This window comes from Pteronotus mesoamericanus, unplaced genomic scaffold (genome assembly GCF_021234165.1).
Source record: "Pteronotus mesoamericanus isolate MK-2021 breed Mesoamerican mustached bat unplaced genomic scaffold, CSHL_Meso_final contig_20, whole genome shotgun sequence".
NCBI lineage: Eukaryota > Metazoa > Chordata > Mammalia > Chiroptera > Mormoopidae > Pteronotus > Pteronotus mesoamericanus.
In genome coordinates this window covers 56,858,132-56,874,319 of record NW_026555085.1, presented here as the reverse complement: position 1 = coordinate 56,874,319, position 16,188 = coordinate 56,858,132, and the positions used below count along the sequence as shown (strand labels likewise).

The following is a 16,188-nucleotide window of genomic DNA, read 5'->3' as shown; positions in this document are numbered from 1 at the left end:
CCAGCAATGAAATAGAAGAAGAAATCAGAAAGAGAATAGCATTCGATATAGCAAGAAGAAAAATAAAGTACCTAGGCATACATTTAACCAAAGAGATAAAAGACCTGTACGCAGAAAACTATACAACATGAAGAAAGAAATTAAGGAAGACACAAATAAATGGAAGCATATACCGTGCTCATGGATTGGAAGAATTAATATCATCAAAATGTCCATTCTACCCAAAGCAATTTATAGATTCAACGCAATCCCTATTAAGATACCAATGACGTATTTCACAGAAATAGAACAGACATTTCAAAAATTTATATGGAACCATAAACGACCCCGAATAGCCTCTGCAATTTTGAGAAAGAAAAACAAAGTAGGAGGGATCACAATACCGGACATCAAACTCTACTACAAAGCCACTATACTCAGAACAATCTGGTACTGGCACAAGAACAGGTCCATAGACCAGTGGAACAGAATAGAAAACCCAGAAATAAGCCCAGGTCTCGATGGGCATCTAATATTTGACAAAGGGGGCAGAAGCATAAAATGGAGCAATAATAGCCTCTTCAACAAATGGTGGTGGGAGAGCTGGACGGCTACATGCAAAAAATTGAAATTGGATCATCAGCTGACACCATACACAAAAATAAACTCAAGATGGATAAAAGACTTAAGTGTAAGTCGCAACACCATAAAAGTCCTAGAGGAGAATATTGGCAGGAAACTCTCAGATATCCCATGCAGCAATTTTTTCACTGATATGTCTCCTAAAGCAAGGGACATAAAGGAAAGAATAAACAAGTGGGACCTCATCAAAATAAGAAGCTTCTGCACAGCAAAAGAAAACATCAGCAAAATGAAAAGGGAGCCAACCGTATGGGAAAATATGTTTGCTAATGATACATCAGATAGAGGTTTGATCTCCAAGATATATAAAGAACTCACTCGACTCCACTCCAAGAAGACAAACGATCCAATCCCAAAATGGGCAAAGGACCTGGGCAGACGCTTTTTCAAGGAGGGGATACAGAGGGCCCAGAGGCATTTGAAAGGATGCTCAGCATCACTAGCCATCAGAGAAATGCAGATCAAAACCACCATGAGGTACCACCTCACACCGGTCAGAATGGCCATCATAAACAGATCAACAAACAACAGGTGCTGGCGAGGCTGTGGAGAAAAGGGAACAGTAGGCTACTGTTGGTGGGAATGCAGACTGGTGCAGCCACTGTGGAAAACAGTGTGGAGTTTCCTCAAAAAGCTGAAAATGGAACTGCCTTTCGATCCAGTGATTCCCCTGCTGGGACTATACCCTAAGAATACCAAAACGCCAGTACAAAAGAACCTATGCACCCCATTATTCATAGCAACACAATTCACAATAGCCAAGTGTTGGAAGCAACCTGAGTGCCCATCAGTAGATGATTGGATTAAAAACCTATGGTACATTTATACAATGGAATACTACGCAGCAGAAAGAAAAAAAGAACTACTAAACTTGGCGACAGCATGGATGGAACTGGAGAGCATTATGCTAAGCGAAATAAACCGGGGGGCGAAAGACAAATACCATATGATCTCACCTCTAAGTGGAACCTAACCAACAATACAAAGATGCTAGGAAAATAAGAGCAGAAGCACTGAAAGGAAAAGAAACCAACAGAGACAAGAGGGAAGGAGGGAGGGGGGCAGGGAAAAGGAAGGGAAGAGGAAAGTTAAGGAACATATAGCAAGGACTCATGGACAAAACCAAAGGGGAAGACCTGAGGGAGGGAAGGGAGGGAGGGGGCAAGGGAAAGTGGTTGGGGGTAGGCATAGACAAATGTATTTGAAAAAATAAATAAAAAATAAATCAAGTATATATTTTTAATTTTAAACATTGTACTTTAAATTTTCTTAGTCATATCATATTATAGTCCATTATTTTTAATGCTTATTTTGATAAACATTTCACACAGTTATATCTAATCATTCTAATATAGGAGTCAGAGATTTTTCCAAGTATTAAACTTTGTAATAACTTAAAGGATATAAGCAATCGAAGCAGGGAGTGGTTTGAAACATCCTGTATGGCCCCCTTCCCATATTGGACACATGTTTTTTTTGCCCAAAGTAACCAATGAGGTCTCTTAATAGGAGCCTGTGGATCTTTTCATACTGTGGGAAGTACCTATGTTAGAAAACACCTCTATTTTCTACTCTAGAATGGAGTTTCATAATTTTTGGCACTATTGATATTTTTGGGCTAGATAGCAATTTTCATCCTTTTCACCTCATGGCACGCATAAACTAATTACTAAAATCTTGTGGCACACCAAAAAATACGTATTTTGCCCATCTGACCAAAAAAAAAAAAAAAAAAAAAAAAGGTATAACTTTGATTCATTCACCACCAGATGGCTGTTGTCATATTCGGTGTTGTCATTTTTTTATTTGACATCTAAGGGAAAAGAGATCACTGCCCCTGACTAAATAGTCAGGTATAGCATATTTAAAAATTGTTTGTGTTACACCACTGTGCCTGCTATGGCAAACTGGCTAGATAATTCTTTGTTGTTGGGAGGCAATCCTGTGTGTTATAGGATGTTTAGCAGCATCTCTGGCATCTACCCACCAAAAGCCATTAGTATTCTTCCAGTTGCGACAACTTAAAATGTCACCAGATATTGCCAAATGACCCATAGAGGGCAAAATATTCCTGAGAACTGCCCTAAAGACTTGCATAGCCTACATGACATTCTCCAGGGAGCCAGTAATAAATGGTTCTAAACCAGGATAAACTCATAGTATTCCATAGATAAAGACACCTCCCATAGTGAATATTATTAATCTATTTGCCGGAAAGTTACTTGTCAGCATGTAAACAAGGAGATTAGATCAGGTCATCTGACTTCTTTCTTTCCCTGGGAGTTCTTCCCTTTCCCAGCTACTTGAATTCTTTCCTTTTCTGTTCTTCAGTCTCCCTGTTACCCTTGTCTCCTTTTCTCCCTTTTTCTGCCTTTTACTATTTACCAAGTAATTATTGAGTGACAAAAACATGAACCTTACTCTTTGTCAGGTAACACAACACATAAGTAAATAAACAAGTAAATGTCAAATATTAATTAGTGCTATAAAAGAGAATTGAAATTTTGTGTTTTGCCAGACACTAACTGAGTAGCTGCCCTGTCTTAGATTGGTCAAGAAAGTCCCCTCTCAGATCTTTCAGGCCAAGATCTGTGTGTCAAGGAGTCAGCTATATGAACATTGGAAGAGTATTCCAGGCAGAGAACCACTAATGCAAATGCACTTACGTGCAAACATACTTTTTTGAGAGAAAAAAAAAATGTTAAAAAAAAGCAGTGTGACTCCGAAAGCACAGGAGATGTGAAATGAAATAAGTGACCATAAAACAAAATTGAAGAAAAGATGGGCAAGCGCTTTCTTTCCTTTCAGTATTATTATCAGTGGTAATGCATTATTTGAAACCTGTTCTTGGGAGTCTGTAGAACTCATTTTTAAGGAATGTTATAGTAGTGCCCACACACATGTTTTTGTTTGTTTCATTTCCCTTTCTCCAAAGATAGCCAGTGTGCTATTAAACAACGAAAATAAAAACCTTAATGGGTACAAAATGTGTCAGGAGAATTATTCAACATTGGAACTTTTTTTTTTCCTTTCTCCTATAGGTCAATTTGTTGAGTTTGATTCTCTCTCCTTCTTGTCCCCAACAGATAAATATCATCTTGTTTTTTTTCACTTTCAGGTTTCTCATTGTATGGATCATTGATTGAATTAATAGATGACGTTACCTCGGCTCACAGGAGCCTTGCGCTCCTTTTCAAATGTCACCAAGCAAGATAATTATAATGAAGAAGTAGCTGACTTAAAGGTAATTTTTTTTTAAAGATGGAAACCATTATAAACAGCATGTGGACAAATATTTGACATTCTTTTTCTCAGTTCTGTGTGATTAAAGTAGTATGCTTTATCTACTAAGAGGAATGTATATACTGATGTTTTTTAATGGGGATTTTTATCTAAGCCCATACAACTATATTGTTAAAGAGGATAATCAGAACTACAATACTGAATCCTTTGTTAATTTTTCTGTTGCTAAGGATCCTGCCATAGTTAATTTTGTAATTCAGTCCAGTAACTTACCCCTGGATTATCTTAAGTTTTTAGGTCTCTGGTACAATTTTTATTTGATGGAGAGAAACAATGTTCTATAACAGATACACGAATTTTACTCTTTCAAACTCAGTATATCAGTTCTCATAATTGACCTCAGTGTGGTCTTTAAAATTGGTTGTGGGATTTATAGTCCTGTAAGTATATGAACTATACTTAATGAAGGAATGAGTCATATACTATAGTATATAAAGGAACTGGCCCTATGCTGTTTTTATAAAGTAACAGTCACTCCCTGGCTGGTGTGGCTCAGTGTTTTGAGCGCCAGCCTTCAAACTGGAAGGTTGGAGTTTCGATTCCCAATCAAGGGCACATGCCTGGATTGCAGGCCAGGTCCCCAGTTAGGGGTATGTTAAGAGGTAACTGATCATCGATGCCTCTCCTTCTCTTCCCCTCTTTCTAAAAATAAATAAATAAAGATACTTTAAAAAAAAAAAAAACAACAATCACTTTGTTGACCTAATTTGGCTCTATTATAGAATATTAACATTGTTTACATACATTGTTTCCTAACAATGTTAATAGGGTAGACTTTATTACTTAAAGTCCTTATGTAGAGCCTTGGCTGAGAAGGTCAGTTGGTTAGAACGCTGTGTTGATATGCAAAGGTTGTAGGTTTGATTCCCAAGCACATAACAAGAGTCAAGTAATGAATGCATAAATAAGTGGAACAACAAATTGATGTTTCTCTCTCTCCCCCTCTCAAAAAATCCATAAATAAAAAAGTAAAGTTCTTATGCAGTTTTACAATTAATATCTTTACTTACAGATTGATGCTAGGAGGAAAAGATTTGTAACAGACTTTAGGTAGATTTTTTCCTCTAAAGGTGATAAAGAATTTTGCTACAACAAAATAATCTTTTTTAGGATGGGAGCTGTTTTCCATTTTCATAACAATTAAAATAAGGATATATTCTATACAGTTAATTATTGCTGTCTTAAACTGGAATTATTTCCTCTCCTCACCCAGCGAAGTTTCTTTACAGGGGCTTATATATTAGATATACAGCAGAAGATTTTAAAATTTGAAAGTGACAAGGATTACATGTTTATCCCATGTCATTTCATTTATTCTTATAGGGTTTTACATACCTTTTTCCCCCTGAGGAAAGAAAGTGGCAGATATAATGAGCTTCATTTTAATTTAACTTTTTATCTTTGGAAATATCAAACATATACAAAAGGGAGAGAAGAGATTAACTTTATGTAGTGTGACCCATTGTGACAATTCACTTTATGGTTAATCTTATATCTACATTTGCCCATTTTCTTCTTAAACCCAGATTAATTAGCTCCATTTTAAATTAGGAAATTGAAGCAGGGAAGTAATAGTGAATTATTCAATATTATCAGTACAACCAAGAGGAACACTACAATTTTCTGTGTGACCCACTACTTTTTCATTAGTTCAATGGCTTTATGAAGTTTATCAAGGCTAGTGGGATGAGTAAACATTTGTTATTTTCTGTTTCAGTTTTCTGTTTCTATTTCAGAAATTAATGATTTATAATCTTAAGAAAAGAGTATGTATGGATAAGAACCTCCTGGATGCCTATCCTATTCTAGGATCATTCTTAGGAAAGCAATGCTAATTTGAATACATTGAACTTATCATAGGATTCTAATTTTTTTAAATGCCTTTCATCAAAAGCATAACATAAGTTCTTATATACAATATGCAATACGGTCTAAGCTTTGTTAAAAACAAAGGAAAAATAGAAAAGAGGTACATGGGATGTTACTTAATGTCATTTGAATGTAGAACATTTTGCTTTTTATTTTGCTGTAGGAAAATAATTTTATAATTATTCATTGTGATTAAAATGGTTAAAAAAAGCTTTTATTAAACATCTTTAAAAAAAATAAGATTCTTTTAAATCTTATTCAAATAAGACTCCTTCTGGGAGCTGTAAATTTGGATGAATAGATAAAATTTTGAATTCTTGTAGGTGGTACCAAGTTGTATAATGTAATGCAAAACATGGTGTAAGTGATGGATTTGAGAAAACTCTCAACCATTATGTCTCTGTATTATGTCTTTCAGATAAAGCGGTCTAAACTTCATGAACAAATTGTAGGTTTGGATCTGACATGGGAGAAGATAGTAACATTTTTTAATGAAAAACTGGAGAAGAGTGAAATGCAAAGTGTAAATGAAGACTTAAAAGATATATTGCAGGCTGCAAAACAAATAGGTATAGTTTTGTTTTGTTTTTGTTTATTAGAAAACCACTAAGGTTTAAAAATGCATTTCTTTTAAATTATATATTTTAGAGTGAAAGGTTGAAATTTCCAAGCAAGTATTCATAATCAATGAAAGACCATCTTATGGAGCTTAGGATAGAGTTAGGGAGGTAGAAGTAAACATGTTATTACTAGTACAATCAAACATAAAGGATTTATAGGAATTTAGAGCTGGAAAACCACTGCCTTACTGAAACAAGGATAGGGTAAATTAAAACTTCAGTGTAGCCTGAAGGAAACATTAAGAGTCATGTAGCTCATTATCTTACAGCTGCTCATCTAGCACATAGTGAGGGGCAACACTGAAGCTGAACTTTGTTTCGTCTTGTTATACACTCACATTCTCATCACTTGATATTTGGCAGAAATTATAATTAAAGATTGTAATTATATGCTTAACTCATGTTACTTTCTCAAGGTTGAAAACAAAATAATGACTCTGGTAAAACATTTGAGTTTTAGTTTGTTCATTGACAACTTATCACATTTCTGACTCTGATAATTAAAAAACATAGTTCTAAATTTTTCTCATTCAGGTTTGTTACCTACAAGAGATTTAAACAAATACTCTGGTCCTGTGTAATCTGGCATCCACTTTTCTTTCTTTTGCAACTCATCCTTGCCTTCACTAACTGGGCATCAGGCACATGGCCTTTTCTTACTTCCTCAGACCCACTGAGTTGGTGCCTGTTTTGGGGTCTTTGTACTTCTGTTTCCCGTGCTGAGAATGTTCTTCCACCCTACTCTCAGAGTGGGTAGATCCTTTCTTGTTATTCTAAATGCACCTAAGATAGTTCTTTCCTCACTGACCATCCAATCTTAGATTATTACTCAGTCGCTCTTTATCTTACAATCCTTGGGAACATTTTCTCCAGGACATTTTTATCATTATCTGATAAATTTTGCTTTTTTGTTACCTGTGTTTGCCACTAGATATAGGTTTCAAGAAAAATGGGATCTTACTTTTCTTGTTGAATACTCCATTCTCAGTGCTTAGAATAGTACCTGCATATTTTAGTGTCTTAGTTAAATTTCACTTGATAAATGATAAAAGTTTTCTCAGGTGATTTCTTGGTAGAGGTAAAATTTAATCATCACCATATGCTGGTTGGCAGTTTTTCACACCAGCTTTGAAGGGTGTTTCTGATATTTCATACACATAAAGTCTTCTTATTTATGCTCATCAAATCTGTTTATTTTTTGAATATTTCAATATCATTTAATTATCATTGGTTTATAATATAATACTGAGTTTAATGTTCTCATTATTTTAAGTTGTGAAAGTACAAAATGAATGCCAGGTATGTTTGTGCATTTAAATGATCTTCTGAAGTTCAAGGCCATTAGTAAAACTTGAGTTTGCTGAAGCACAGGGGAAATAGAGCTCACTTTGATGAAATTTGTGGTAGCATTTGGCATATAGTCACATTTTATATTTTAAGAATATAGGGACAGTTAGGTTTGTTGAAAAAATGCAGTCTCCAGTCTGCCTGGATCACCTTGACTAGGACCTTAACCTTCTGAACTCCACTGTATTTCTAAGATGTTAAGGCCCTGTAGCGGGAGATGCGGGAGTCTACTCAAGTGCTTTTCAAAAATTGTAGTGTTCTTCCTCTTCTTTAGTTTCATTATAAAAATGCCTCATATTTAGCAAAAACAGTAGTAAAATATTGAGCTTGTCCAGTACAACCGAATTATTTCTTTATATAAACAATATAGAAATTAAGATTTAAAAAAATTGCCTTTTAGACTACTTCTCACATATCTCTGACAAGTAAAAATCATTATTTTAAATACCAGTTATTAAGCATAATCCTAGGAGTTTTGCCTGTTCATGAAACATCTGATTCATACTCAGGGACTAATCTATTGGCCGATAGGTTTCAGGAATTGATTATTTTAAGATGTAATGTCGCAGAAAAATATTTTTATGACAGATAAAATCTTAGGTTTGGATTTAGGTAAATGCTCTGTTATATATACTTTTTAATGCTATGTTTAAGTTAAATAACTATTAACGTTAGTGAAACTAATAGTTGACTAGTAGTCAGCTATTCTTTCTGCAATACTAGATTCTTTGCATTTCTTGTAGTCAGAGGCCAGAATATGGAAATACTGCTGACACATGAAATGTAATTAAAACTAGCAGCTTTGAAAAGATCAGTCTTATGGTAAATATGTCTTTGTGATTTCTCTTTTACTGCTCTTTTAGCACAGGTATTTTTGGTGTAATTTTATTAAAAAGGTAGAGCAAGAGAATAAAGTAAAAAGAAAAATCACTTACATTTTAACTGAGTAGGATATAATAATATGAGGTACTTGTTTAAGACCATGCACATTGACTAGTTAGAGTTATAGGTATTTTAAGCTGGTGGGGATATCAGGGAAAATGCCCAGTCCCTTCGTTTGGTATGTGAAGAAAACAAGGCTCATTAAAGATGAAGTGAATCCCATGGTTGGTTTGTGGTGAAGGTAGGCCTGTACCCAGATTTTGAAATAGAAACATGATGGAAATTCTAGATTCTTTCCTTTCCAGGTTCTGTCAAGTCTATTTTTCAGCTGCTCTTAAAAACACTTCCTCTACATATATACCATCCTCTAATTGAAGCTTTTACCACCTGATGTTTGAACTACTGCATTAACCTGTTGCCTCAGCCTTCTTTCCTTATTTGTCTTCCCTGTGACTATACTGATCTTGGTAAAAAGCAAAGCTAAGCTCATTTTTATTCTCAGCTTACTCTTTAGACTACATTCCTTAGAATGGACATTAGAAAAGCTCCTTTATGAGTTGAAGCAATGTACCGTTTCATTTCTTTCCTTTTTGTCACATGCAAGCCTTACTCCTGACATGTGCAATGTTTACTATCTTAATTTCCTCAACAGTGCTAATTGTTTTTTCCCCTTTGTCATGTATGTGTTACAATTACTTTCCCCATTGTGGTCATCAGGGGAAATGCTTCTAATCTCTGAAGAAATGGCTTAGTCTTCGTTTATGTCCTATTATTCCTTTCTAATATTAATAGTGTTCCATTAGGTTATCATCTATTCGATACTTTTTTTAGAGTATTTCCTCATTGTTGGGTAACTGTTACAGCTGTTCCTTCCCTGATGGACTGAATGTCTTGATGATACAGGAATTCCATGGATCATAGCATCTTTGTACTCTAGTGCCTAATGTGGTACAGGGGGTATAGTAGATGTTCAGTAAATAAATGAAGTATTGAAAATCCAAATAAAATTCCTATATGATTGTATGGACAATGTCTTACAAGTGGCAACTTTCTGTTGTTATTTTAAAGCATTTTTTCTTCTTAGATTTATATTTACTATATTCTCATACCTATTTACAATTTTATTCTTCCCTCTTGATTATTGTAATACTAAAATGTAGCTGTAGGGAGAAAATATTATAAACTACGTAACAGTAGTATTCTTGGCTCTTATTATTAGTTTATCGAAATACTCATTGTAGACATTGCTACCTCCTCTATGGATTTCGAATGAGAAATACAGTTATATTAACCTGTGTTCTGTGCACAGTGAAACTTTGTCAATACATTTTATGTTCTTCAAATTAAGACATTTTTGAACATAAAGAGGCCAAGATTGAGAGTGGCAGTCAGTAAAATGTATCATTTGTTAATCATAGATCTATGTTGCTTAGAGTTTTAAATTATTATTATAGGAGATTGATTTTCCTGTATTATCACAGGAGTTTTAAGATTTTCACAGCATAGAAAGAAATTAGAATGGGATTCAAGAATGGTGAGAAGGTCAGTAGAAAGACCTGACAGTTCCACAGGCAGCTCTGTAACTGATCTCTCTCAAGGCCAGAATAGGGTAATCTAATGATTTTACTCTGGTCTGGACACAAATCAGGACTCAGCCATAAGTGAACTGTTTTTATGTTTTTTTGTTTTTTGTTTTTTCAGTATTCACATTATTTTGCCGTATACAGACATATTTGTTTTGCATTTTCTAATTTATAACCCCTGCTTTATTTGGGTTTTGATGTTTTTATGTATTTTACCTTTAGTAACTTTTTCTTTAAGAAAAGTATGAATCACAAGGTAGATTGGGCACGACTGACTTACAAAGTGTGGTTCAGGGAATTTGGGAACCTGTTATGTTTTTTGAGTTGTCAAGGAAATAAGATTATGCTATAGAAAAGTGAGGAATCAAAACTAAAGGTGAAAGCAGTTTGCAAAACAAGGACTGGAGGAGGTAAATAATGATATTAGTAGAATCTGGCAATTCTGTCTATGGAAGTAAGGGTAGGCATTTAAAATAATAAAGGCCTGTTGTGTATTGGATGAGGCAGGAGGCTTTTTTAGGAGTTTTGTGAAAAACAGCTATCTTGAAAATTGTCGATTTCAAAAAACTTCAGAGTTCTTCTTGCCATAAATTGTCAGAAAGGTAGTTTGGAACAATTCTCTGCTGAGAATAATAGAAAAACTGTAAAACTAGAAAACTATTTGACTGCATCGTAGTACCTCCAAAGCAATGAAGAAGTATGGGGACAAGATCTGAAAGCAGAAATAAACCCAGAAAATGGGATCCTGGCATTTGGGCCACTTTTTCCTGGAGGTGACTATTTCAGAAGAGGAGGCCAGATGAAAAAGAGGAGGATGAGAAGATGAGCAGAACTTTTGACAGATTCAAAGGACTAAGATGACTAAAATGGACAAAAGAGGAAATAGAAAATCTGAATATTTGACTATTATAGAAATTCATTCTGTAATTAAAAACCTTCACACAAAGAAATTTTGGGTTGACCAAAAAGTGCGTATGGTTTTTTTTCTGTAAAATAAAAGACACACATTTTTCATTTTCACCAATAACTTTATTGATTGGATGTTTTGAGTGTGCTGGCTATCTCCTGCTGTTGGCTTCTAGTGGGTAGAGGCCAAGGGTGTTACCAAACGTCTTTCAATACATAAGACAGCCCCATAACAAAGAATTATTTGGCCGAAATGTCAGTAGTACCAAGAAACTTTGCAAACCACTTTCAACATGTTTGATCAGTTACAGCACCTTCTCCATATGCTGCACAGATCTTTTTTTGCATTTTTAGTTGTGATTTTACCTTTCTTGAAATAAAATATGCCAAACATTTTGCGTATTTTCTTCCATCTTAGTATTAAAATGGCTGCACAAAAATTCACCAATTTTGATAAGGTTTTTTTTAAATGAATGCTGATATGGCAGCTGTTACAATACAACCCAACAAAATTGTTTTGAATGAAGTTAAAGACAACTAAGCACTACTATAGTCATTGTACGGGAAAAAACATAATGGACTTTTTTGGCCAACCCATTATATGCCTTGATGGTTTTACAGGGGAATTTCATATAATGTCATTTAAAAAGGTATGAGGGTATTGCAGGTTAAAGAAGGTTACAAGATTATAATAATTAAATGTAATGTACTGTCTTTGCTTGAATATTGAATAAAAAATTAAAAAGATATTTTGGAGCCATCATAGAAATTTGAATATGAGCTGGGTATTATTGAATGTGAGCTTGCAGCAGTGTTTGTAGTGAAGTGTCAGGAAAACTGCATTATACTTCAGTGGGTCAGTGTAAAAAAAAAAAAAAATCCATGAGATGTATGTATGAGAGAGGGAACACATGAATGCACAAAATGTTAATTTTGGGTTCAAAAATAAGGAAAAATAGTGTGATTCATGTAAAGTAGTAAAGGTTTAAAAGTCACATGGTTAGGCAGTAGAGGAAGAAAAGCATTTTGTGAATATCTGAAATCCAATTATAAATTTTTTTTTTTTACCAAACTTGGAATAGAAGGAAACTTAAGTTGATAAAGGGTATTTATGGAAAAACATCTAGGTCAAATATATATAGTAATGCAGTATTGAAAAAGCTTCCCCTCTGAGACAGAGAAGTAGACAGGAATGCCTATCACCACTTCTGTTTCTTAGTGTACTACAGAGTCTTGCTAATATAAGACAAGAAAAAGAAAGAGCTTAAATATTTCTTAAAAACTGCCATTATTCACATGACTGTATTTTTAGAAAATGAACTTATTAGCAAGGTCAATATAAATATCAATTTTATTTCTTCATACCAGCAGCATTTTTTAAAAAATGCCATTTACAAAAGCATTTTAAAAAACCATCAAATACCTTAGAAGTAAACAACTAAAGATTAGCAAAATTTTCTCATGGAAAACTAAAACATTACTGAGAAAAATTACAGAAGACCAAACTAAATGAAGGGCTATACAAAGAATTGTAACACTCACTGTTATAAAGATATTTTTATCCAAATTAAGATACAGATTCAGTGTGATCCCAATTAAAATCTCAGCAGGTTTGTGTTTGAGAGTGTGTGTGTTTATGCGTGGAAATTGACAATATGAAAGTTATATGGAAATTCAAAGGCAGAGTGCAGCCAGGTCAACCTTGAAAAATAGAGAGAGAGCTTAGTCTATTGGATATCAAGATTTATTACAGAGATCAGTAATTTAGAGAGGTGTTGGTCCAAGGACAGACAAATAGACCACTGGAATAAAGTTCAGAAACTGACCCACACATATTAAGTTGCTTGATTTATCATGAAGGTTCTGAAGTAGTGACATGTGGCTCTTTTTTCAGTACCTAGTGCTGGGTCAAATATATATAAAAATACATATATTTATATTATGTGTGTGTGTATATGTATGTATTTCATATATATATGTATTTTACATACATATATATATGAAAAACAGGTACCTATACAGATAATTGTAAGCAGATTGTAAAATGGACCATGGATCCCAAAACAGTCTTCTAAAAGATAATGTAGAAGACCTTCTTGGTCTTTATATATGGAAACATTTATTAAACAAAACAGAAAGCACACATACAGGGAAAGACGGGTAAATTGTACTACATTAAAATTCATAGGTCTTATTCTTTGAGAGTAAAAAGGCAAGTCATATAGTCTCAACATACATAATCAAAACAGAAACCTTGTATGTACATTAAATAAGAACTACAAAACCATAAGAAAAGGACAGATAATCCCTATATAAAAATGAACAAGAACCTTGAACAAGCATTTCACAGATGATAATTGAATGGCCAAGGAACAAGAGAAGATTCCCAACCTTATTAGTAATGAGGAAAATGCCATTATATGCCCATAAGAATGGTTAAAATGAATAAGACTGGCATGCCAGATGTTGGTGAGGCTCAAGAATATGTAACAAAAATTTTCAACCACTGCTGGTGGAGTTTAAATTGGCATGACTGCTTTGAATAATTGTTTCATAGTATGTATTGTGGTTGGACAAGTTAAACTTCAAATATATATATTATCCAGTAATACGTACATAAATATCCAGTAAAAATGCCTACATTAATATTTACATAAATATCCAGTAAAAATGCCTGCTTATGTACACAAAAGAGGCATGCATCCATTATTTGTGATGGCCTTAAAGTGGAAGCAATCCAATTCCCTGTTAAATAGTGGCATAAATTATGATTTATAGACTACCTTTTAGCAATGAGGAACTATAACTACATGTAACATTGTGAATGAATCTTATAGCTTTGACTGAAAGAAGCCAAGCACGAAAGAACAGATAGAATAGAACAGATAGGATTCTATATATATGAAATTGAAAACCTAGGCGTGACTAATCTCTAGTTTCAGAAGTTAGGGTAGTGGCTTTTTGAGAAAGGGAATTTCTGGGGAGCTGATAATGTTCTGTTTTCTTAGTTACCCAAATTTTATAGGTGTGTTCCCTTTATGATAATTCTTTGAGCTGTATATGTACTATGTATATTTTAAGTATATTCAATAAAAGGTAAAATGTATCACTTTTACAGTATCAATTTCCATGAAATATTTCAGACTGATAAAAATAAAAAGTACAACAAATAGCTATGTATTTCCCATTCAGCTTAACTCTTGGCTGCCTTTCCTCCAGATATTTTTCAAAGATACAAAATCTTACTAATATGGTCAGAACTGTCTGCTTAGTCTCTGGTAATCAATAATCTTAAATATCATAAAATTGGTATTTAGTATTCTCATGACTATTTATATTTTATGACATATTTATACATTCCTAAATATATGTATTAGGAATGTATTCAGCTCAAATATCAAAACCTACTGCAGTGACAAACTCACGTTGGTTTGTTTCATTTTACAAACTCCCTCTGTAGGATTGAGCAGCTTTTTTGTCTCTTTTTTAAAAAATTATTTTTATTTTTCAATCACAGTTGACATTCAATATTATATTAGTTTTAGGTATACAGCATAGTGTTTAGACATTTACATAATTTTCAGAGGTTCCCACTGGTGAGTATAGTGTAGCCACCTGGTGTCACGCCAGTACAGCAGCTTGATAATGCTAAAAGCTTGGCCTCTTCCTCATGTCTGTTTTTGTTCACTGTGTGTGCTCGACTTGTAGCCATCATACTTTGCACTCGATGTTTCCTACTTTAATTTTTTTGGAAGTTATTATGTTACTAGATTTTCTAACAATTGAACGACCTTTGTATTCCTGTAATAAACTCTACATTCCTATAGTTTATTTTTAGATAAATGGATGGAGACCATAAGCTAATGTTTAGAATATTTGCAACTATATTTTGTACCATCTTTATTTCATTTTCAGTTTTAAGTTTTCATGGAATTATTTTCCTATACCTTAGGATAATTTCAAGTTATCAGTTAATATATATGGTACAAATTTAGTTCTTGTTATTTACTAGTAAATAGCTAATAAATATCAGTAAACGTGTTTCCTCATACATATGTTAATTCTTTGTATAGTTGTGATGTGACGCAATATCACAACGTACCTTGAGTAAAGCCCAGTAAATGGCTGTCAGTGAATAATTTTATTATAGCCTAGATGTAACAGTAGGCATTAGTAAACAAATAGTTTTTCTGTGTGGTTATATTTTTTGGTGGATATATATGCCCAATGATGATATGGTATAAAACGACAGGAACTCTGCTTCTGTAAGTCAGGACGGAGTTCGTAGAGAAGGAAACTTGGGAATGAATTAAGATTGTGTTTTGAATGTTTCAGGGACAGAGTTGTTTGTTTCTATACTTATTACAAGAAATATTACAAAATGAAAGCTGAATAACTTAATGAAAATCTTAGATGATTTTGCTAGTATATTGGCTATATAAACAGGCAGTTTTGATTATGTGGGGATATGGCAAAAACAGCTATGAATTGCATGGATATTATAGCAATGGCTAGAGTTGGAAATAGGATCAGCTCTTCACAGTTTAGTTTATCAATATATTATTATTCATTTATAAATTATTATAATTTCTTAAGCATGAGAAAATTTACACTGCATTCCTTAGTAGAGGCATTTTTAAGGTTGCAGTTAGTAATTTTCTTTATAGTACTATTAAGCCTATTAACTAAGTTCTGTCTGGTAAATGGATGCTACACTATGTATACTTTAAATTACCCTTTTAAAAAATATTTTTCTTAGATATTAAAAAAATAAAATACCAGTTAAATCTCAGTGAGCTTTGTTCAAAGATACAGTTTATGAGTTTGTGATGCTCAAAATAATGGTTTTGTTATAGGAAGCTTATGTATAAAATCGAAACTTTTATTTTAGCTGTTTGGTTGCTTAGAAAGTCAAGTTGTAATTTGATGTAGCATTTTATAGTACTAGAAATGGTAATATAGTGGCAGGATGCCAACTTGAAGTCTACACTGTAAGATGAGTATTCACATTTTGTAATGAATATATATAAAATTAAATGGCTGACTTTAAAACATAG

At 33.5% G+C, this 16,188-nt stretch overlaps 1 protein-coding gene across 2 annotated transcripts in view; it reads left to right on the top strand.

Annotated features, from left to right (window-relative positions):
* ASCC3 (activating signal cointegrator 1 complex subunit 3) overlaps positions 1-16,188 on the top strand; it is a 314,121-nt gene that overhangs the window by 13,885 nt on the left and 284,048 nt on the right. For both annotated transcript variants that reach the window (XM_054569760.1, XM_054569761.1), the window contains exons 2-3: positions 3,740-3,865; positions 6,212-6,362. In XM_054569760.1, coding sequence (XP_054425735.1) covers positions 3,776-3,865; positions 6,212-6,362 — 241 coding nt within the window. In that variant the 5' untranslated portion in view covers positions 3,740-3,775. The remainder of the gene's footprint in view (positions 1-3,739; positions 3,866-6,211; positions 6,363-16,188) is intronic.